Source organism: Haliotis rufescens, unplaced genomic scaffold (assembly GCF_023055435.1).
Source record: "Haliotis rufescens isolate VD_foot unplaced genomic scaffold, xgHalRufe1.0.p SCAF_35, whole genome shotgun sequence".
Classification (NCBI taxonomy): Eukaryota; Metazoa; Mollusca; class Gastropoda; order Lepetellida; family Haliotidae; genus Haliotis; species Haliotis rufescens.
Window position 1 is genome coordinate 4,163,335 of NW_025964057.1, and position 25,179 is coordinate 4,188,513.

Below are 25,179 nucleotides of genomic sequence, written 5' to 3' on the forward strand. Positions count from 1 at the left end.
AAGATGACAGGATTGACACAGGCACTTCCATATACATGATCCTAGGACTGAAAGACAAAACAAAGAAATGAGTCTAAACCTGTGTATATTTGTATAGATGCTTCAGTGCCTAAATGCCACTTAAAGACACTGTATACAAAGAGATTCCTACTTTTAGTGAAGAGGGCCAGTGGAGCCGTGGTGAGCAGCACAATCTGGGGAGTCCCCCCGAACACAGCAAACAGCATCCCCCCAAACGTCTGGGAGTACAGGACCTTCTCCACCGCTGAAACACAAGAAAACTCTCATAAGAATGATGATGACAATGGACATGCATACTCACAGTGCCACATTAACAGTACCCCTGACTATGGACCAGTGTGCATTCAACTTTCATTCTCATCTCCCTGGGGAATATACAACCCAAGTTACTGTATGTGCTGGGCTAGAAATTGGCACTAGTCCTGTAGCCCTTGACAAACTGCCCAAAAGTATCATAAGGACAAGTAGAAATTTGACCTTTTCAAGGGTTTTGCTATGTGTTATCATTATTAGACTAGTGGACAAAAACTGTTCCTACTGGGTACCCATCCACTGCTGGGTGACCAGAGGCATGCTTAGAACCAGGTTCTCCTGCCTGTCTCTGTATGGAGCAGGAGTGAAGCTCATTCAAGTCAAGCTTGCTGAACATGGTTAACCACAGGGGTCCGGAAAATTTAAAATCCCAATCGGACATTTGCATTTAGGCCACGCCCCCTTCAAAAAGCGTATTTTAGTACGACTTTTCACACACATTACAAGTTGTTACGTATTCATAATATGATGAATTATGAATTGTTTCAATTTAAGTTGTTTAATTCACCGGGCAATTAATAACAAATAATATCATTTTAGATGTACATGGAAAACATACGTTTGTTTCTGTTATAATAACGATCTGTTAACGTAGTGAATGGTCTAATTAATATTCATGAGTTATATTCATGAGTCTGCTCAAGTGTACGCATTGTAACATTTGGATCGAGACTATTATCCCATATTTGGTTATCACGTGACCTCACGGGAAAAGGTTTTTTTTAAACTAAAGATTATTTAAAAACATGACAGATAATATAATCACAAATACTAAAATATCGTTGATAGCAATAGTTATTTAATACTTTTTTCATCTTTACTTAATTATTGACCATAAAAATTTTTGATATCGATCGTCACAGAAAGCAAAATGGCGGTCAATCAAGATTCAATATACGACTAGCTACTGAAAACAATAAAATCTGCAAATCCTCATTGTATGTCAACCAAGTGAAAGTCGTTAGCCACAATTTACAAAATGATCGTCCAGACTTTGAGGGTTTGGCAGATCCGCTCGACTGATCTGCATCGGTCGACTGGCTGTCGTCACGCTTTCGCTTCTTGTCTGAGGTTACGTATCGTAGCATTGTGAGGATAATGAGGTACATCGATGATGCAAGGTATTTATGTACAGTTGTAAACACCTTTCACTCAAATTAACAAGATGTTTCTCAGTAATTAATCCTTTATTAATCAGTGTCAACTCAGTTTATTGCCTATTACAGTGATTGACCGATTGGAACAAAGCTTGTCAGTGTAGATAATCTTCATTGTGTTACAACTGCAGACAGAAACTGCTCAGTCCTAACTGCTGATCACGTCCGGTCAAAATTTAAGAATGTCCGGACAATACTTTTTAAAATGTCTGGACAGAAAAATTTAAATGTCCGGTAAGCAATATTTTAAACCGGACATTTGAGATTCCCAATCGGACATGTCCGGCGCATATGACGGTTTCCGGACCCCTGGTTAACCATCCACACATTCTCCATGACCAACCTGATACATCCCATCTCCCAGACATACTAATCAATAAGACAAAAGATATGTCTACATAGTCTTATAGATTGCCTTGAACTATTTTATTTAAGTAAATCTGTCTTTACCTATATTAGAATAACATTCATCAAATACTTCAATTTAGACTTTTTAAAGATTAGCCCCAATACAAGCTTGTCTATAGTGATACCATAATCTCTTTCCAAGCACCCAGTAAATATGTCAACAAGATTAGTGCCAGTCCAACTGGATTAACAGGATTAAGTATGCCCCTCTGTCTAGCCATTCATTAACCATAAGGCACAGACCAGTGTGTATCAACCAGTCATATTCCTTTTTATTGTTCTAATTCTTGTTAAATATGTAACTGAAGCAAAATGTTAAGCAGAAGGGGTTTGACGCTCATACCAAGCAGATCTCTCTCCCACAGCCCAGAGGGTTGTTCCCAATCTCTGAGGCATCAACAGCTATATTTTAAGATATTGTAAATTATTCATTGTTAATTGTTCTTGTAAATAAAATTGTGATTAGTCTCCTGTGACTCTTTGCTGACTACTTCCCCCCAAAAAACCAGCACACCATTTGGAAGGTTTTGTTCATCCTAACAGAACCATAATAATCCCATAACATGCCAGAGCACTACTTAGTTACAAATGTGTCTCAATTTATCCTACCAATACTTCCTGCCAGTAACTATTTTCAAGTCATTTTAGGAGTGAATGACCTTTAAAGTGACCTTGACATTTGACATAACTATGGCATGTGACAGGTACAGGGTAAGTTTCATCAGTCTATCTTAAATGATTGGAAAATATATACATTTTTCATGAATTAATCTATACTTTCTAGAAATTTTAATGTCTCAGTTTTGAGTTCTAGCGACCTTGACCTTATATTTAAAAGAACATGTGACCGAGGCTGAGCCAAGTTCAAGCAACCACATAAAGCACCCCTTTATAAACTACACCAGCAGGGCATGATGGACAAAAGTCAGTTCATTAATCGACTCCTACTTTAAACACTTGGGCAGCAGACAATATAGACCAGTAACAGCTAAAATATAAGTTGGAGTGTTTCTTACTTAGAATCTGATGAGTGTTGTCTGAGTTGAGAACACCGAAGGCGATACACGGCAGGATGCAGGCGAAGTAGAGGAACAGTGTGGTCGACAACGTCTTCAGGATGCTTTTCTTGTCCGCAACACCTACACAACACCAACAAGGTCACACTGTGGATAAACATATACCTGTCTTTGTGTCCAGAATGTGTCACCGAGTACAGCCATAAGACCTGGAATAGTGGACTCAATGAAACAGTGGACTGAATGGAATAGTGGACTCAATGAACTAGTGGACTCTATGGAATAGTGGACTCAATGAACTAGTGGACTCAATGAAACAGTGGACTAAATGGAATAGTGGACTCAATGGAATAGTGGACTCAATGAAACAGTGGACTAAATGGAATAGTGGACTCTATGGAATAGTGGACTCAATGAACTAGTGGACTCTATGGAATAGTGGACTCAATGAAACAGTGGACTCAATGGAATAGTGGACTCAATGAACTAGTGGACTCTATGGAATAGTGGACTCAATGAAACAGTGGACTAAATGGAATAGTGGACTCTATGGAATAGTGGACTCAATGAAACAGTGGACTAAATGGAATAGTGGACTAAATGGGATAGTGGACTCAATGGAATAGTGGACTCAATGAAACAGTGGACTAAATGGGATAAATGAAACAGTGGACTCAATGGAATAGTGGGTTAAAATGGAATAGTGGGCTAAATGAAACAGTGGACTAAATGGGATAAATGAAACAGTGGACTCAATGGAATAGTGGACTCTATGGAATAGTGGACTCAATGAAACAGTGGACTAAATGGAATAGTGGACTCAATGGAATAGTGGACTCAATGAAACAGTGGACTAAATGGGATAAATGAAACAGTGGACTCAATGGAATAGTGGACTAAATGGAATAGTGGGCTAAATGAAATAGTGGGTTAAAATGGAATAGTGGGCTAAATGGAATAGTGGACTAATAGTGACATTGTCCCCCCGAACTCTTCTGTCACACATTTCGATCACGGCCCTGTTCCATGTGAGGGAAAATCTGTTTAGACAATCACAGTTCTGCGATCGCATTGTGAAACGTCCCGGTGTTGGCAAGGTAATCTGGGAGTCTGTTTTCTCATTGGTTAATCAATGCCTGGGTCACCGATTGTCTACACCACAAGTCCCTTCTCAAGGAGCTGCTTTATCATATTGATGGTCAAATGAGCTGCCAAGTTTGAACGTACCGTCCTTGTAGTCGGAGAAGTAATGCGGTAAACGTCTCTTCAAGTCATCCTTGATGCCGCGGAGGAAGCCACATCGCATCTTGGGCTGAAACACAACCAAGCATCACATAGTCAGGTTGAAAATCTTCTCACATCCTCACGGCTCCAGATAATTTTTTAAGCCATGGAGTATTTATTCACATGTCATCATTCACGTTGGGTATTGTTAGTTTTCTTTGGTATTCAATGTATTTTTACTGTCTTGGTCCAGTCTATTAGGCTTTGTAAACTGATCAGTAGACATTTGTGAAAATAATTCTCCTTTTCCACTGTTTCAGGTAACTTGTAATAGGAAGTGTCCTTGTGCTGCTCCACTGAGTCCCCTGACTCCCAATCTCATGACAGTGACACATGGCTACGTTACAACACATCTGTGCATCATTCACTGTAGCAGCCTGTATACATGATGTCTACATTCAGTTACCTGTACAGACATACGTGAACGCAAGCTGAACACTACATTGCGGAACTACACACAGTTACGATGACTTAGTTTACGTACATTATGCAAATTGGCAGCTATCTGGAGCTCTGCATCTAAAGCTCCATAACATGAAAGATTGTACATCTCATAAAGCTATAGAGAGTCATTGAGAGAAAGAGTCACTGTGATTAACAGATTTGACTTCAGAGTAGTCAATGTCAAACTAAATGGATACAAGTATCATAATATTTGGTCATGTACCTATACAAAGTTACACTAGTATATGAAAGAATGTTGAATGGTTTCTGACAAGACTCAAAGTTCAACAAATCTGTCTTGGTTGGGCATCTGTTCAAGTTCTTATGCATTTGATTGTGTGTGACATAAGCATCCTACTCTTGACACTAAGTGTGTGGTAACAGCTTTCATTCTATGGCAAAACAATTCATAAATGTACAATCAATTTCTAAAGGGGAACAATTGATACAATCTAATTCTTTTGTTGATCTTCTTTAAAAGATGAAAATATTTCTTGTTTGTCACATGTTTCAAGTTGACATAAAATATTATCTAAAACAGACAAATTTATAGACTATTTAACCTATAACATGTTGTTCTGAAGCAGTACCTTCTCCTCTTCGCTGTCAAAGACGGCCATCTTGGTCTCTGACAGTTTCTGCTTCTCCGACAACTTATGGGTCTCCTTCTGCAAGATTCCCTTGAAATGCTCCTCGTCCGGCGCCCCCATCAATTCCAGGCGGAAATCTATGTCCGAGAACATTGTTGCAAATGTCCTCCCAGTCTCCAGCTCACTCTTCGTGCCTTTCTGTAACCAACCACATTGCTTAAAAACACTGACACAAGAAGGAAACCTCATTAATCCATTGACACATCCAGTCAGGAGCTAGAGCGTGTTCGGCTTGTCCAGTGGTTCGCCTTCATCAACACACACCCACACAAGCATGCACTTGTTTTTTTTCGAAAAGGTCTGCTTACACAATAACCATTATCCACTGTTTCTATCATTTTACTATTAAAACAGGTGTAAGTCCAAAGAAAGTTTTTTCAAATACATTGTGCCAGTATTGTTATCACTTAGTGTTAGTCATGCAACCAGTAGCTTTGCTTCACCCTCGTAAATTACAACCTGGCCACTGGCAAACAAGTCATGTGGAACATGATGTTTTGTAAGTCATTTATTGTTAGCTTGATGGTAACAGGTAATGAAACATAAATCACAAATTACTACACACCCCCCCCCCCCCCTCGATAAAAGCCGATTCCTACAGTGTTCCCTTCCCTGGTGTAGGACCACACCACAGCTACAAAAGAGTTTTGTTGGTGACAGTGGGGCTGTGGTTCTACCTACCTCCTTGGTCGGGGTGAGGATGACGATGACGAAGTACACTTCCTGGCACGTCATGCCGAAGTTGGCGGGTGTGGTGAGGCGGGCAATGCCCACATAGCCCTTGGTGATGGAGGGGATGCTGCACCTGGAGTGGAGATGGATGAGATTACAAGTGGTCCAACAGTATGTCTGGGCTAGAAGATTGGAAAACAGTGACATAGGCAATGAAACACAGACAGTGAGAGACAAACAGTGACAGACAGTGAGAGGAACAGACAGTGAGAGGCAGACAGTGAGAGGCACAGACAGTGAGAGGCACAGGCAGTGAGAGGCAGACAGTGAGAGGCACAGGCAGTGAGAGGCAGACAGTGAGAGGAACAGGCAGTGAGAGGCAGACAGTGAGAGGCAGACAGTGAGAGGCAGACAGTGAGACACAGTGAGAAGCACAGACAGTGAGAGGCAGACAGTGGGAGGCAGACAGTGAGAGGCAGACAGTGAGACACAGTGAGAGGCAGACAGTGAGACACAGTGAGAAGCACAGACAGTGAGAGACACAGGCAGTGAGAGGCACAGACAGTGAGAGGCACAGACAGTGAGAGGCACAGGCAGTGAGAGGCACAGACAGTGAGAGGCACAGACAGTGAGAAGCACAGACAGTGAGAAGCACAGACAGTGAGAAGCACAGACAGTGAGAGGCACAGACAGTGAGAGGCACAGGCAGTGAGAGACAGACAGTGAGACACAGTTCGAAGCACAGACAGTGAGAGGCACAGGCAGTGAGAGGTAGACAGTGAGAGGCAGACAGTGAGACACAGTGAGAGGCAGACAGTGAGACACAGTGAGCAGCACAGACAGTGAGACACAGTGAAAAGCACAGACAGTGAGAGGAACAGGCAGTGAGAGACAGACAGTGAGACACAGTGAGAAGCACAGACAGTGAGAGGAACAGGCAGTGAAAGGCAGACAGTGAGAGGCAGACAGTGAGACACAGTGAGAGGCAGACAGTGAGACACAGTGAGAAGCACAGACAGTGAGAGGCAGACAGTGAGACACAGTGAAAAGCACAGACAGTGAGAGGAACAGGCAGTGAGAGACAGACAGTGAGAGGCAGACAGTAAGAGGCAAAGGCAGTGAGAGACAGACAGTGAGACACAGTGAGAAGCACAGACAGTGAGAGGAACAGGCAGTGAGAGGCAGACAATGAGAGGCAGACAGTGAGAGGCACAGACAGTGAGAGGCAGACAGTGAGACACAGTGAAAAGCACAGACAGTGAGAGACACAGGCAGTGAGAGGCAGACAGTGACAGACACAGACAGTGAGAGGCAGACAGTGACAGACACAGACTCAGACAGTGAGAGGCAGACAGTGACAGACACAGACAGTGAGAGGCAGACAGTGACAGACACAGACACAGACAGTGAGAGGCAGACAGTGACAGACACAGACAGTGAGAGGCAGACGGTGAGAGGCAGACAGTGACAGACACAGACAGTGACAGACACAGACAGTGAGAGGCAGACAGTGACATACACATGCAGTGAGAAGCACAGACAGTGACAGACACAGGCAGTGAGAAGCACAGACAGTGACAGACACAGACAGTGACATACACATGCAGTGAGAAGCACAGACAGTGACATACACATGCAGTGAGAAGCACAGACAGTGACAGACACAGACAGTGAGAAGCACAGACAGTGACAGACACAGACAGTGACAGACACAGACAGTGAGAGGCAGACGGTGACATACACATGCAGTGAGAAGCACAGACAGTGACAGACACTGGCAGTGACAGGCACAGACAGTGAGAGACACAGACAGACACAGACAGTGACAGACACAGACAGTGAGAGACACAGGCAGTGAGAAGCACATACAGTGAGAGGCAGACAGTGACAGACACAGACAGTGAGAAGCACAGACAGTGACAGACACAGGCAGTGAGAGGCATAGACAGTGAGAGACAGACAGTGACAGACACAGACAATGAGAAGCACAGACAGTGAGAGACAGACAGTGACAGACACAGGCAGTGAGAGGCAGACAGTGACAGACACAGACAGTGACAGACACAGGCAGTGAGAAGCACATACAGTGAGAGGCAGACAGTGACAGACACAGACAGTAAGAAGCACAGACAGTGACAGACACAGGCATTGAGAAGCACAGACAGTGACAGACACAGGCAGTGAGAAGCACAGACAGTGAGAGGCAGACAGTGACAGACACAGACAGTGAGAAGCACAGACAGTGACAGACACAGGCAGTGAGAAGCACAGACAGTGACAGACACAGACAGTGAGAAGCACAGACAGTGACAGACACAGGCAGTGAGAGGCATAGACAGTGAGAGACAGACAGGTACAGACACAGACAGTGAGAAGCACAGACAGTGACAGACACAGGCAGTGAGAAGCACAGACAGTGACATACACAGGCAGTGAGAGGCAGACAGTGACAGACACATGCAGTGAGAAGCATAGACAGTGACAGACACAGGCAGTGAGAGGCATAGACAGTGAGAGACAGACAGTGACAGACACAGACAGTGAGAAGCACAGACAGTGACAGACACAGACAGTGAGAGGCAGACAGTGACAGACACAGACAGTGACAGACACAGACAGTGAGAGGCAGACAGTGACATACACAGGCAGTGAGAGGCAGACAGTGACAGACACAGGCAGTGAGAGGCAGACAGTGACAGACACAGACAGTGACATACACATGCAGTGAGAAGCACAGACAGTGACAGACACAGGCAGTGACAGGCACAGACAGTGAGAGACAGACAGTGACAGACACAGGCAGTGAGAGGCAGACAGTGACAGACACAGACAGTGACAGACACAGGCAGTGACAGGCACAGACAGTGAGAGACAGACAGTGACAGACACAGACAGTGAGAGGCAGACAATGACAGACACAGGTAGTGAGAGGCACAGAGAGTGAGAGGCAGACAGTGACAGACAGGCAGTGAGAGGCAGACAGTGACAGACACAGGCTATGAGAGGCACAGAGAGTGAAAGACAAACTGAGAGACAGGCAGTGAGAGGCACAGGCAGTGTTTTTTTTGTTTGTTTTGTTGTTTAACGCCGCACTCAGCAATATTCCAGCTATATGACGTCGGTCTGTAAAATAATCGAGGCTTGACCAGACAATCCAGTGATTGACATCATGAGCATCGATCCACGCAATTGGAATCGCTGACATGCATCAACCAAGTCAGCGAGCCTGACCACCCGATCCCGTTAGTCGCCTTTTACGACAAGCATAGTCGTCTTTTACGGCAAGCATGGGTTGCTGAAGACCTATTCTACCCCGGAATCTTCACGGGTTGACACAGGCAGTGAGAGACACACACAGTGAGAGGCACAGACAGTGAGAAGCACACACAGTGAGACACACAGTCAATGAGACAACATATCTTGACAACAGATCTGCATCATCCATCTGGTTGAGGATGCTGGAGATATGAGTGCTTAAAATGGATCCAATTTTGTACTTTATCTGATGAGATCCAAAATCAATTCTATCTGGTCAAACTGAGAGAGACCAGGGGCCCCTTCCACAAAGTTATCTTAGCGTTAAAATGATTGTACCTCCCCTACTTTTACAGTGACTTACGACAGTTGTAATACTAAGATTGCTCTGTTGATTTCCCTGATTCTCCGATGGAAACACTCACATGGCACAGACCCAGTTCTGATCATAGTCAAAACCTCCTGCGTCATCAATCTTCACCGAGCTCTGGATGGTCCTGCTCAGCTGATGCACTGCACGACACAAACGCATCAGCAAATACACTTCTGTCACTTGTATCAGTACACTGTCTTAAACAATGTCAGCCTGCATGAATACTACACAGAAATTGTGCAACTCTGGTAAATGTCAATAAATATTCACTGCATGGCAATAGTATAGGTAGACATACTGTGTTCACCACAAGGCGATACTACACTCCATGGATATACCATAGGTACACATTCCTATGTTCACTACACAGTTATATTATAGGCAGGCATTCCTATGTTCACTACATGGATATACCATAGGTACACATTCCTATGTTCACTACACAGCTATACTACAGGTAGACATTCCTACGTTCACTAAATGGATATACTATAAGTACACATTCCTATGTTCACTACACAGCTATATAATAGGAAGACATTCCTAAGTTCACTACACACCTATACTACAGGTAGACACTCCTACGTTCACTAAATGGATATACTATAGGTACACATTCCTATGTTCACTACACAGCTATATAATAGGAAGACATTCCTAAGTTCACTACATGGATATACCATAGGTACACATTCCTATGTTCACTACACAGCTATACTACAGGTAGACATTCCTACGTTCACTAAATGGATATACTATAAGTACACATTCCTATGTTCACTACACAGCTATATAATAGGAAGACATTCCTAAGTTCACTACACACCTATACTACAGGTAGACACTCCTACGTTCACTAAATGGATATACTATAGGTACACATTCCTATGTTCACTACACAGCTATATAATAGGAAGACATTCCTAAGTTCACAACACAGCTATACTACAGGTAGACATTCCTATGTTCACTTCACAGCTATACTACAGGTAGACATTCCTACGTTCACTTCACAGCTATACTGTGGCATTGAACATGAAATAACACCTACCACAGTCGGTGGTGAAGAGAGCGGACTTGGCCTGGTCGGAGCTGATGGGGGAGTCTGTGCCAAGCATCTTCTTGAGGATGTCATCCACAATCACGTCCAGGTTGGAGTGATGGACGTCAAGCAGCAGCACTGTGTTGTTGAGGAACTTCTGCACGTCCATCGTGGCCCGCACCTCGTTGGTAAAGTCCTTGAATGGCACCCTCTGTACACAACAGGACGTCACTTTTAGAGTACAGAGTGGTACATTGTGGTACAGGGCTATCAAAAGGACGCCACTTTTAGAGTACAGAGTAGTACATTGTGGTACAGGGCTATCAATAGGACGCCACTTTTAGAGTACAGAGTGGTACATTGTGGTACAGGGCTATCAATAGGACGTCACTTTTAGAGTACAGAGTGGTACATTGTGGTACAGGGCTATCAATAGGACGCCACTTTTAGAGTACAGAGTGGTACATTGTGGTACAGTGCTATCAATAGGACGTCACTTTTAGAGTACAGAGTGGTAAATTATGGTACAGGGCTATCAATAGGACGTCACTTTTAGAGTACAGAGTGGTACATTGTGGTACAGGGCTATCAATAGGACGTCACTTTTAGAGTACAGAGTGGTAAATTATGGTACAGGGCTATCAATAGGACGTCACTTTTAGAAAACAGAGTGGTACATTGTGGTACAGGGCTATCAATAGGACGCCACTTTTAGAGTACAGAGTGGTACATTGTGGTACAGGGCTATCAATAGGACGTCACTTTTAGAGTACAGAGTGGTACATTGTGGTACAGGGCTATCAATAGGACGTCACTTTTAGAGTACAGAGTGGTACATTGTGGTACAGGGCTATCAATAGGATGTCACTTTTAGAGTACAGAGTGGTACATTGTGGTACAGGGCTATCAATAGGACATCACTTTTAGAGTACAGAGTGGTACATTGTGGTACAGGGCTATCAATAGGACGTCACTTTTACAGTACAGAGTGGTACATTGTGGTACAGGGCTATCAATAGGACGTCACATTTCTTGTACAGACCATTTGTTTGTCATAACTCATATACAATGCCAGAAAGGGATATCTGACTTTGTAGACTGTAGTCTCCATGAAGAAGGACATTACATACTTAACTCAGAAACTGGCGATAAACACTACCCAGGATTTTTTGTGGTTTTCAGTGTTCTTACAAATGCATACAAACACAGTCTGAGTCAAAAAATGTTCACCAAGTTTGGATCTTAGCCCCAGTTTCAGGAGAGGAGGGGTTGGCAATACCTGATGTAAGTATTTTCTATCTTAATGAAAAATTCATTCCCAAACAAGTATTGACAAGAAGTATTGAATCATGAGAATGGAGTGTAAAGCTACCATTTTGGACAGAAAGCAGAGACACGTTCATGTTTCATGAGTGTATGCAAAACAATCTGCCCACAAAAAACATACAAAATTCACAGTGCAAACTGATGTTGCACCGTTAGATCACCGGTAATTAATTTGAAAAAATCTTTTTTGGCAAAACAATTTACTACAGTGGGTCGTAAAGAGGTTCATGTGTTTAGACAAGTATTATTAATTGGGTAAAAATAAATGCCAATTCAGTAAGTGCTGGTTTACTATTGTTACAGAACAATGAACAGATCTACTTCCATCAGAGAAGACTCTGCTCTGACAAGGTGTTTACAATGGCCAGTCACTATACAAAGCATTACATCATTCAAAACACTTCAAGTACTTTTGTTTTAATTCAAGCAGCTGTATCTTTTAATACTTTTACATTTTTTATGGTACTAAGACATTGTAAATTTACAGAGTGTGATGACTGGTTAACATTTAAATTCAATTGTTGCTGTATCAAAATCTCCCTGATAGATACAAATACCTCCTTGATACTAAAGGTTTGATGTCCCTGACACCCTCTGACAATCTATCACGTAACACATTACAAAATTATCAAGGAAATATTGATCAATAACCACATTTACCTAACTTTTTGTGGCTTAAGTGACTGTGGCTTTTTGCTCCTGTTCACTGAATCCACAAACCAAGAAATCAAAGTTTGGTCTACAGACATGGCAGAACAAGTACTCACCTCATGTCGTGAATAGATGAGGCTGAGGCCAGACTCGTCTGAAACACAGGAGGATGTCTTGATAAACCAGTGATTCAACGATAAATACTTCAAATTAAACAAACATGGAATGTAGGAGACAAAGACAAGTCCTGATGTGGTCATTGTTGATTGTATCTGGCATGACAACAAATGTCCACAGTATTGATATTTACCAGGTAGACCCAGTAGTGGGCAGGTCTTGTCCATGGCCAGGTTCATATACTAATCATACTATTCTTTGTTCCAAAGACTAAAAATAAAGTAATAAAATACCAGCACAACCAATTCAACAATTTAGTTGTTAATTAGCAGAACAAATTGAAATGAAATATTCATGGTTCATAATTTGAAAACATTTCTATACAGGAGATGACTAACAGGTTGCAGTATGACAAAGAAAACCACTATCCACAGTTGCCTAGCAACATAAACAAAATGACAACAGCACCTGTGAATAACAAATTAATATTTCTAACATTCATCCTGTAATAAAAGAAAATTAACATGTAGTTCAATTGAGGCATATCATTGCTGAACAACCTCAGAAACACACCTGCCTTCCCACTGCCTATTGTGCACAAAGTCATTTTCAGACGAACCCCAGCACATAGGAGAAAATTCTCCACACAAGTTCAATTGCACACAACCAACTCCCTCTGAAAAAACTAATAACGTCACACATATTATTTAGAAACTAAAGCAGCCAGCAGCCCATCAATGACCTGACACGATGTTTTAGTGTTGATGTAATCCATGTCTCTTTTATCTTGATGCAGCCCAGGATTCTTGCCTCACACCTGTGGCGTGGGACATCAGAGATGCTGCACAGAGATGCTGCACAGAGATTCTGCACAGAGATGCTAACAGGTTCTCACACATAATACAATTACCTGGCACTGAACACCGAGATCACCTGATTGGCTTGATCTATCGAAACATGTTTGCACAAACCTCACACATCATCTGCAAAGGAAGATTCAGCTGATGTCACTCACGTAATGCTGATTTATTTAAAGACAATATGTCCATCTGAAGAATATTAATAGATTATGAGATTATGTCTGTCTGTTATCCAAAATATGTAGATTGACTGAATGACATATTTGCTGTCAAGGTAATGAATTAAAGAACTCCCCAGGCACAGGAGGTATGGAAACATCCCACTCCTGACACCAGTAGATGTGGAAACATCACACCCTCCTGACACCAGTAGATGTGGAAACATCCCACCCTCCTGACACCAGTAGATGTGGAAACATCCCACTCCTGACACCAGTAGATGTGGAAACATCACACCCTCCTGACACCAGTAGATGTGGAAACATCACACCTTCCTGACACCAGTAGATGTGGAAACATCCCGCTCCTGACACCAGTAGATGTGGAAACATCCCGGCCTCCTGACACCAGTAGATGTGGAAACATCCCACCCTCCTGACACCAGTAGATGTGGAAACATCCCACCCTCCTGACACCAGTAGATGTGGAAACATCCCACCCTCCTGACACCATTTGATGTGGAAACATCCCACCCTCCTGACACCAGTAGATGTGGAAACATCCCACTCCTGACACCAGTAGATGTGGAAACATCACACCCTCCTGACACCAGTAGATGTGGAAACATCACACCTTCCTGACACCAGTAGATGTGGAAACATCCCGCTCCTGACACCAGTAGATGTGGAAACATCCCGGCCTCCTGACACCAGTAGATGTGGAAACATCCCACCCTCCTGACACCAGTAGATGTGGAAACATCCCGGCCTCCTGACACCAGTAGATGTGGAAACATCCCACCCTCCTGACACCATTTGATGTGGAAACATCCCACCCTCCTGACACCAGTAGATGTGGAAACATCCCGGCCTCCTGGCACCAGTAGATGTGGAAACATCACACTCTCCTGACACCAGTAGATGTGGAAACATCCCACCCTCATGACATCAGTAGATGTGGAAACATCACACTCCTGACACCAGTAGATGTGGAAACATCCCACTCCTGACACCAGTAGATGTGGAAACATAACATCCTACTGACACCAGTAGATGTGGAAACATCACACCCTCCTGACACCAGTAGATGTGGAAACATCACACCTTCCTGACACCAGTAGATGTGGAAACATCACACTCCTGACACCAGTAGATGTGGAAACATCACATCCTCCTGACACCAGTAGATGTGGAAACATCACACTCCTGACATAGGTAGATGTGGAAACATCACACCCTCCTGACACCAGTAGATGTGGAAACATCACACCTTCCTGACACCAGTAGATGTGGAAACATCACACTCCTGACACCAGTAGATGTGGAAACATCACATCCTCCTGACACCAGTAGATGTGGAAACATCACACTCCTGACACCAGTAGATGTGGAAACATCACATCCTCCTGGCATCAGTAGATGTGGAAACATCACATCCTCCTGGCACCAGTAGATGTGGAAACATCACATCCTCCTGACACCAGTAGATGTGGAAACATCACATCCTCCTGAAACCAGTAGATGTGGAAACATCACATCCTCCTGACACCAGTAGATGTGGAAACATCTCATCCTCCTGACACCAGTAGATGTGGATGGGTTGGGCAGATCTCACAGACAGTAACAGACTGTCTTGTAAACTGCAAAACATGCCACAGTCTAATTGGTTCTACCTGTCAACAGCTACCAACATGTGATTGCAATTAGCAGCTTGGAAGGTGTGGGGGGATTGTAGGTGGGTTCTTCTCAAGTGGGTGGATCACGAGTGGGTGGATCACAAGTGGGTGGATCACAAGTGGTAGGAACACAAGTGGGTGGATCACAAGTGTCACATTGTGAAGTAAACATTGTGGTGAAGTACCTCACTTTTGTGGACAGCATGATAAACTGTTTCACTATTTCACATATTTCCACATTTCCCTCACTGCATTCTACATGTAGCGGAACGTTCCACATATAGAAACAACACTGGAGTCTTCTCATAATTATACAGTCTGTGTTACTTAAGTCAAAAGCCTATTTGAAGTCTAGCGAAATTCTGTTGGGTCAAGTAAGCTCAGCTTATAACAGCACACATACCATTAAAATGAATTAAACATGAAGCAAGATTTATATTTAGTAAAGTCCGAATGTGACCCTGATTAATCCACAGCTCAGTCATACCACCTCAAATTTCTCAATATGATCCTGATTAATCCACTTGAAAGTCAGACCACATCGACTTTCTCAATATGACCCAGATTAATCCACTTGAAAGTCAGACCACCTCAACTTTCTCAATATGATCCTGATAAATCCACAGCTAAGTCAGACCACTTCAACTTTCTCAATATGATCCTGATAAATCCACAGCTAAGTCAGACCACCTCAACTTTCTCAATATTACCCTGATTAATCCACTGGACAGTCAGACCACCTCAACTTTCTCAATATGACCCTGATTAATCCACTGGACCGTCAGACCACCTCAACTTTCTCAATATGACCTTGATTAATCCACAGCTAAGTCAGACCACTTCAACTTTCTCAATATGATCCTGATAAATCCACAGCGAAGTCAGACCACCTCAACTTTCTCAATATGACCCAGATTAATCCATTTGAAAGTCAGACCACCTCAACTTTCTCAATATGACCCTGATTAATCCACTTGAAAGTCAGACCACCTCAACTTTCTCAATATTACCCTGATTAATCCACTGGACAGTCAGACCACCTCAACTTTCTCAATATGACCCTGATTAATCCACTTGAAAGTCAGACCACCTCAACTTTCTCAATATGACCCTGATTAATCCACTGGACAGTCAGACCACTTCAACTTTCTCAACATGACCCGGATTAATCCACTGGAAAGTCAGACCACCTCAACTTTCTCAATATGACCCTGATTAATCCACTTGAAAGTCAGACCACCTCAACTTTCTCAATATTACCCTGATTAATCCACTTGAAAGTCAGACCACATCGACTTTCTCAATATGACCCAGATTAATCCACTTGAAAGTCAGACCACCTCAACTTTCTCAATATGATCCTGATTAATCCACAGCTAAGTCAGACCACCTCAACTTTCTCAATATGACCCTGATTAATCCACTGGACAGTCAGACCACTTCAACTTTCTCAATATGATCCTGATAAATCCACAGCTAAGTCAGACCACTTCAACTTTCTCAATATGATCCTGATAAATCCACAGCTAAGTCAGACCACCTCAACTTTCTCAATATTACCCTGATTAATCCACTGGACAGTCAGACCACCTCAACTTTCTCAATATGACCCTGATTAATCCACTGGACCGTCAGACCACCTCAACTTTCTCAATATGACCCTGATTAATCCACAGCTAAGTCAGACCACTTCAACTTTCTCAATATGATCCTGATAAATCCACAGCGAAGTCAGACCACCTCAACTTTCTCAATATGACCCAGATTAATCCATTTGAAAGTCAGACCACCTCAACTTTCTCAATATGACCCTGATTAATCCACAGCTAAGTCAGACCACCTCAACTTTCTCAATATTACCCTGATTAATCTACTGGACAGTCAGACCACCTCAACTTTCTCAATATGACCCTGATTAATCCACTTGAAAGTCAGACCACCTCAACTTTCTCAATATGACCCTGATTAATCCACTGGACAGTCAGACCACTTCAACTTTCTCAACATGACCCGGATTAATCCACTGGAAAGTCAGACCACCTCAACTTTCTCAATATGACCCTGATTAATCCACTTGAAAGTCAGACCACCTCAACTTTCTCAATATAACCCTGATTAATCCAATGGACAGTCAGACCACGTCAACTTACTAAACTTTCTAAATACTTTCAGTGTCACCTGTTCAGGTAGCCACGAGGACCAGTGTCACCTGTTCAGGTAGCCAGGAGGACCAGTGTCATCTGTTCAGGAAGCCACAAGGAGCAGTGTCACCTGTTCAGGAAGCCACGAGGAGCAGTGTCATCTGTTCAGGTAGCCAGGAGAAGTGTCATCTGTTCAGGTAGCCAGGAGGACCAGTGTCATCTGTACAAGTAGCCAGGAGGACCAGTGTCACCTGTTCAGGTAACCACGAGGACCAGTGTCACCTGTTCAGGTAGCCACCATGACCAGTGTCATCTGTTCAGGTAGCCAGGAGCAGTGTCACCTGTTCAGGTAGCCACGAGGAGCAGTGTCATCTGTTCAGGTAGCCAGGAGGACCAGTGTCATCTGTTCAGGAAGCCACAAGGACCAGTGTCACCTGTTCAGGTAGCCACGAGGAGCAGTGTCATCTGTTCAGGTAGCGTCGAGGACCAGTGTCATCTGTTCAGGAAGCCAGGAGGACCAGTGTCACCTGTTCAGGTAGCCACGAGGACCAGTGTCACCTGTTCAAGTAGCCAGGAGAACCAGTGTCACCTGTTCAGGTAGCCAGGAGGACCAGTGTCACCTGTTCAGGTAGCCAGGAGGACCAGTGTCACCTGTTCAGGTAGCCACGAGGACCAGTGTCACCTGTTCAGGAAGCCACAAGGAACAGTGTCACCTGTTCAGGAAGCCACAAGGAGCAGTGTCACCTGTTCAGGTAGCCAGGAAGAGAAGTGTCACCTGTTCAGGTAGCCACAAGGAGCAGTGTCACCTGTTCAGGTAGCCACAAGGAGCAGTGTCATGTGTTCAGGTGGCCAGGAGGACCAGTGTCATCTGTTCAGGTAGCCAGGAGGACCAGTGTCACCTGTTCAGGTAGCCACAAGGAGCAGTGTCACCTGTTCAGGTAGCCACGAGGACCAGTGTCACCTGTTCAGGTAGCCACAAGGACCAGTGTCACCTGTTCAGGAGGCCACGAGGACCAGTGTCATCTGTTCAGGTAGCCAGGAGGACAAGTGTCACCTGTTCAGGTAGCCACAAGGACCAGTGTCACCTGTTCAGGTAGCCACAAGGACCAGTGTCACCTGTTCAGGAGGCCAAGAGGACCAGTGTCCTCTGTTCAGGTAGCCAGGAGGACAAGTGTCACCTGTTCAGGTAGCCACAAGGACCAGTGTCACCTGTTCAAGTAACCAGGAGGACCAGTGTCACCTGTTCAGGTAGCCACCAAGACCAGTGTCACCTGTTCAGGTAGCCACGAAGACCAGTGTCACGTGTTCAAGTAACCAGGAGGACCAGTGTCACCTGTTCAGGTAGCCACCAAGACCAGTGTCACTTGTTCAGGTAGCCACCAGGACCACTGTCACTAGTTCAGGTAGCCAGGAGGACCAGTGTCACTAGTTCAGGTAGCCACCAGGACCAGTGTCACCTGTTCAGGTAGCCACCAGGACCACTGTCACTAGTTCAGGTAGCCACAAGGACCAGTGTCACCTGTTCAGGTAGCCACCAAGACCAGTGTCACCTGTTCAGGTAGCCAGGGGGACCAGTGTCACTAGTTCAGGTAGCCAGGAGGACCAGTGTCACTAGTTCAGGTAGCCAGGAGGACCAGTGTCACTAGTTCAGGTAGCCAGGAGGACCAGTGTCACCTGTTCAGGTAGCCAGGAGGACCAGTGTCACCTGTTCAGGTAGCCACAAGGACCAGTGCTACAGAAATACCACAGACAGTTTGCTGGACAAGTACAACAGACTTCACACAAACATATGTCACAACTTTCTCCTTTTCATGCTGTGAAAAGCAAACAAAATAACATAAATGACATTTTATACATTCTACTGATCTGTCTGACATTGTTGACATATGAATTATTGATCCTACACACTGATGTTGACAAGAGTTTGTGGACCATGGTATTTGTCAAACACTCCAGGTCGACAGACCAGAAACAGAGCCCGTGCTTGAGGCCTTGCATGGACATCTGTGCAAATACCAGTGATTCAGCTGAATTCAGTGTTTAAGGATAACAGGTGGTTGTACTATCACATAAACACTTAAACCAAGGGTTGCTGTCTTGGAGAAGATAGAGGCGAAATGTTGCCGAGTGCGCCAGGATGACGGTCAACAAGTGGAATATTGTTGAATGGAGTGTTAAACTACAAACAAACTACAAACCGAGGATTATAATCAGAACAAGGGTGGGAACCCCAGGTCACAGATTCCTGGCAGGTCTAGGGGACACAACTCTTACCAGTGCCCAAGTTCAGACTTCAGCTTAGTGATACATGAAATCATCATCATTCAAACTTGGGAGCTGGTTTTACCATTGTGCTGTTACACAGCACATTCAATTTATGTGTTCGATTTCCCGTATAATTTATTGTCGCATAAGGTTATATGTAAAAGGATATTTCTTACGTTGTTTAGGTGTGTCTTTAAACTCTGTTTTAAGGCATTTTGGACAAAAAGTTGTTATTTTTGTTGTATAGCTACAAGGCATCCACACACTGGTCTTTCCTGTCCATCAATACCTGGCTTGTCAGATTAAAGAACTGTGCTTGCTCTTACCTGTGAAGGAGTCTTCGAAGTTGCCTTCACTAACTGAGCTGGGCTGACTTGCGATGGACGTTTTCTTGTTGACATTGCTGTTAGACGACCCCCCGGAGGACATCCTCATCCGGATCCTGGTGCTGGCTTCTGGGGTTGGCAGACTCTGTACATTGCAATTAGTCTGGTCTGCGACGGGGGTGCCGTTGTACGGAGGAGGGGGACCATTACTGACCTCCACTACAAATGAGGGATTCACAAACTGACCAGTGTTGTCTGAGTTATGGAAGCTGGCAGACTGTAGCCGCACCATCCCACTGTCGACGCTGTCAGAGGTGACATCCATGTTGCCGGCTCGTCTGAAACAGTGAGTGAGTGAGTGAAGGAGTGAGTGAGTGGGTGAGTGAAGGAGTGAAGGAGTGAAGGAGTGTAGTCATATAGAGAATGGAGAGAGACATGACACATAGAGATGAAAAAACCTGAATCTGCATGAAAAGAAAAATTAGGAACCACTTTCCTAACCTGTGGTCCTTAAAGAAAAAGGAGAAATGATGTAAGTTGTTATATACACATTAAAGCTGTCAACAATATCGATATACATGGGCCTTGTCATAATACACTGATTAATTGATATACATGGGCCTTGTCATAATACACTGATTAATTGATATACATGGGCCTTGTCATAATACACTGATTAATTGATATACATGGGCCTTGTCATAATACACTGATTAATTGATATACATGGGCCGTGTCATAATACACTGATTAATTGATATACATGGGCCTTGTCATAATACACTGATTAATTGATATACATGGGCCATGTCATAATACACTGATTAATTGATATACATGGGCCATGTCATAATACACTGATTAATTGATATACATGGGCCATGTAATGATACAAAGATAGAAATCTGTCGATATACAGTGTTTCATGTAACTTGTCATCATACAACACTGGAGAGAAGGGAAAGGAGAAGAGTGGGGGGGGGGGGGGGGGGGGGGGGGGGGAGCGGAGAGTGAGTGAGTTGGGTTTAATGCCTTGTTCAACAGTATTTCAGTCATATCATGGTGTGTCAGCTTAATGTGGGAGGAAAGCCCGAAGTGATGCAGGTCTCAGACGTTTACCACTTCGGTGAAACCCACGAGCACAGGTATGGTGTTGACAAACCTAGAAACATAATTGGGGTGAACTGGGATTCGAACCCACAATCATAGGTTTCTGGCATGACCAAGGGATGCGACTGCACAGCGAATCACGGCACCTTAGATGACTGGGCCAGACTGGGGGAGAAGGGGGGAGAAGGGGGATGGAAGGAGGGTAGAGGAAGAGGAGGGAGGAGGAGAAAGGGGAAGAATGGGGGGAAGAGAAGGAAGGGGAGCAGAGGAAGATGAGGAGGAGGGGAATGGGGGAAGAGGGGAATGGGGGAGAATGGGGAGGGGGAGTAGGGGAAGGAAGGGGAGCAGAGGAAGAGAAGAGATGAGGGGAAAGAGGAGAGGGGGACAGAAAAGGGGGAGGAAAGGAAAGGAGAGGGGGAGGGTGGAAGGGAAAAAAGGAGAATGTAGGAGGGGATACACTTGGACATGAACAGTGAGCATGTAGTGGACAAAACTGGACATTCACTATACTATTTCTCACAAGTGCTGTGACAACATTTCCGAAATTGTGAACGAGGATGTTATGAAGAGCGTCCCTCCTAAAATGATAAAAAAACAGACAGACGGACAGACATGACCCATAAGCTCACACTGACGATGTCACCATCCCCAAAACATCTGTAATTTTATGAAGGTCAAAGTTAAATTTTATTACTTCATGAAATTTCATTTAAGCGAACCAATCCCTGTTTTGATCATTACATATCCACAAATAAAATATGTAAATATTTGTCAAAGCAACTCAAGACTTCCTAAGTGTCTAACAATGTCTACTTACTTGAGGAATCTCATTGTGAATTGGAGCCTGCCAAGGCCACGTACTGTCATATGAATCAATCCACCAAGATAACAAGTCCTGTTTCACATCTACATCCTAATTACCATAATTACTCTCTAATAATACACTCTCAAGTTACCAGCACTGAAAAGTGTATCACTTTCTAATCCACAAACTTTCTCTTTAACATATCGTATGGGATGTCACTACATGATACAGAACACAGAAGTGGACACTGGAATAATATAGCATCTAATTACATCTTATTATGTAAATCAGTACATTCAAACTGAACAAAAATAATTAACAGTCAGAGATATTTATATATATAGAGAATACTACACTCATTCTCGTTAGATACCATTTTTACAAACGAGTGGACTTTTTATGGTATCTGACCTCGCGAGTTTTACGAAACGAGTGGACTTTCTATGGTATCTGACCGAGCGAAAGCGAGGTCAGATAACATAGAAAGTTCACTCGTTTCATAAAAATGGTATCTAACGAGAATGAGTGTGGTATTTTATTTATTACCCACGTTAAATATGTATGTAAGTGTAAATACATAACAACTTTTGTTCATTGACAGACCAAACTGAAACCGGTTGCAAAATCTGGTTGCACATGAATATTGATATATGCCCAAATATGGGCATTGCTTACATTCCTATGCATACGTATTAACAACATGCGCCTGCAGTTGTGTTTTCAAACATAACAGCACCAATGTTCAAGATCCTTTTGGAAGAATTTCTTCAACTTATGAGAATTCAAGCGCATGTTGTTAGTATGCAGGACACCTATAAGAACATCTGAAAAGTCACATTAGCGTCGCGCTTTGAATATCGGACCAACAGTTGGTCACTCGCACTGCCGGGGTCCCGTCTGTGCATTCAAAATGGTGCGGTTTCCGTGATCTATCAGCTGAATTTATATCATGTCCGTACCATTTTGGAAGAGGGAAATCAGAGTGTTCGCCAAAGACATTCATGTTTACTGTACCACCTTTTACTGAAGACGTGAAAATCAACACGCTCAAGTCTGCTTGCATGTCAGTGACAGCTTCGAACGAAGGGTAAGGTCACCACCGGAATAAGAAAAGACAACCGTGATCTACTCAGTGTTTTACGCTAGAGATAGGGAATGTTATTGTTCACCTTTGAGATATTTGGGGCCACATAATCAGAAATCAGGCACATTTCTACGGAGTTTTCGAATAATTTGTATCGGAAATCTGACTGTATATATATATATATATATATATATATATATATATATATATATATATATATCTGACTGTTAATTATTTTTGTTCAGTTTGAATGTACTGATTTACATATATATATATATATATGTGTGTGTGTATGTAGGCCTGAGTCTGATGAAAGGAAGCTAAAGTTTGACAACAATAGCCAGGCATGACCAGGATGTAGGTTGGCTGTAGTTCAAGTATTATCACTGCAGATGTGTATTTAAAACACATCTGTGATGACATTCTATTGTTTGAATGCTCCATTTTTTTTGAGAGTTGATAGTGCTCTCTGCTGCTGCACGTTCTCCGTCGCCAACTGATCTTCACAATGCATGTTTCATGGCTCTTTAGAATGTTTAGTCAAAGTTTAAGATTAGAGATGTGTTTTAAGTAAGGGAATATCCTCGTAACTCTCCATTCCTTAAAAATAATGGGCCTCGGTCATTGTGCAGTTAAGTGAAGTCTACAGGCCCTGTGTGCTGTCTGACATATCAGATAACCCCTTACTGACACAAGACTGATGGAAGACAACAATAAGGTAGTAGGAGGTACCCAGGCACCACCAGGTGATAACAGCCCAAGCTGATGGTGATCAACCAATTAGTCAACGGTTAATTGTTTGTTTGTCTGTTTGTTTAATGCTGCTCTCAGCAATATTCTAGCTGTATGACGGTGATCTGTAAATAATCAAGTCTGGACCAGACAATCGGATCCAGTGATTGATATCATGAGCATCCATCAATTGGGCTACGATGACATTCATCAACCAAGCAACAGCTAGTTAGTCATGATGATGATGATGATGATGATGATGATATTTGAAGATTGTATGTGTGCTTTCCAACATGATGCGTATGTCGCACACAGTATATTCGTTGCAAGACCAAGGCTTTTATATCAAAGGTCATCTGACACGGATAAGTCATAAACACAAATAACAGTAAATAATGAGTGACATAGTTGCACATCTCGTCCGGGATGGCTGACAGCCAATGTACAATACAATGGGGATCACCAATTGGGATTATCCAATATAAGTATTGGCAATTAAGATTTTTGGACATTTCATGGTGACAAAGGTTGTCCATATGAACCTTGATGACAGTAAAACCCAATTTTCATTCCCCCTGGATGTTTGTCAACACGACAGCTGTGCAATACTCTCCATGCCTGTCATACATGTGAGTCAAGTTTCAAAAAAGATAGTAATTGATATCCACACCCTTTTAAATATGTGCATACAATCACAAAACATAATGTCATCTACCTCATTATACAAAAAGATGTTACCGTAATCGACGTAATAAGCGCCCACGGCGATATTTGATAAATATTTTAGCTAGTGAACAATCCCAATTAGCACCCCTTCCGATTGATCAATGTACACAAGACTTATTTATTCGTGTATAAATCGCACACGTGTGTTATATGAACCCTCAATTATGGACAATTAAATTCTGGATAATATATAATATAAACCACGAAATGTACAATCTTTCAACTGTTTTTTTTCTCACCAAACTTATATTCTAATAAGAGCCCCCTATTTCTAATTTTGAGAGCGCCCTAGGCGTTTATTACGTCGAATACAGTAATACTAAAGATTGTAACAATGTGTGCGATTATGCATAATGTAAAATCTCCAAATCATCATCAAAGATTGTATGAAAATATTCCTGAAATAGCCAAAGGCACCTGTTCAGTGTATGGCTCATGTGTATACAATTTACAAAGTTTCATGAAGAAATACTGAATGTATTTTTTAGTGATGCTCCAGAAACAAAACGTGACAAATGTTTCTGCATCCTGCAAACCTTTGTTTAGGGGAGTACTAGTAATGATGTTT

The 25,179-nt window shown here is 43.1% G+C and overlaps 1 protein-coding gene across 5 annotated transcripts in view; it reads right to left on the bottom strand.

The window, feature by feature from the left end:
• Nucleotides 1–25,179, bottom strand: part of LOC124125259 (solute carrier family 4 member 11-like) — a 75,593-nt gene that overhangs the window by 19,131 nt on the left and 31,283 nt on the right. For all 5 annotated transcript variants that reach the window (XM_048381013.1, XM_048381016.1, XM_048381017.1 and 2 more), the window contains 9 exons: nt 20,155–20,492; nt 12,728–12,765; nt 10,644–10,845; nt 9,645–9,732; nt 5,974–6,097; nt 5,233–5,430; nt 4,142–4,226; nt 2,915–3,037; nt 152–265 (listed from right to left, as the gene is read on the bottom strand). In XM_048381013.1, coding sequence (XP_048236970.1) covers nt 152–265; nt 2,915–3,037; nt 4,142–4,226; nt 5,233–5,430; nt 5,974–6,097; nt 9,645–9,732; nt 10,644–10,845; nt 12,728–12,765; nt 20,155–20,492 — 1,310 coding nt within the window. The remainder of the gene's footprint in view (nt 1–151; nt 266–2,914; nt 3,038–4,141; nt 4,227–5,232; nt 5,431–5,973; nt 6,098–9,644; nt 9,733–10,643; nt 10,846–12,727; nt 12,766–20,154; nt 20,493–25,179) is intronic.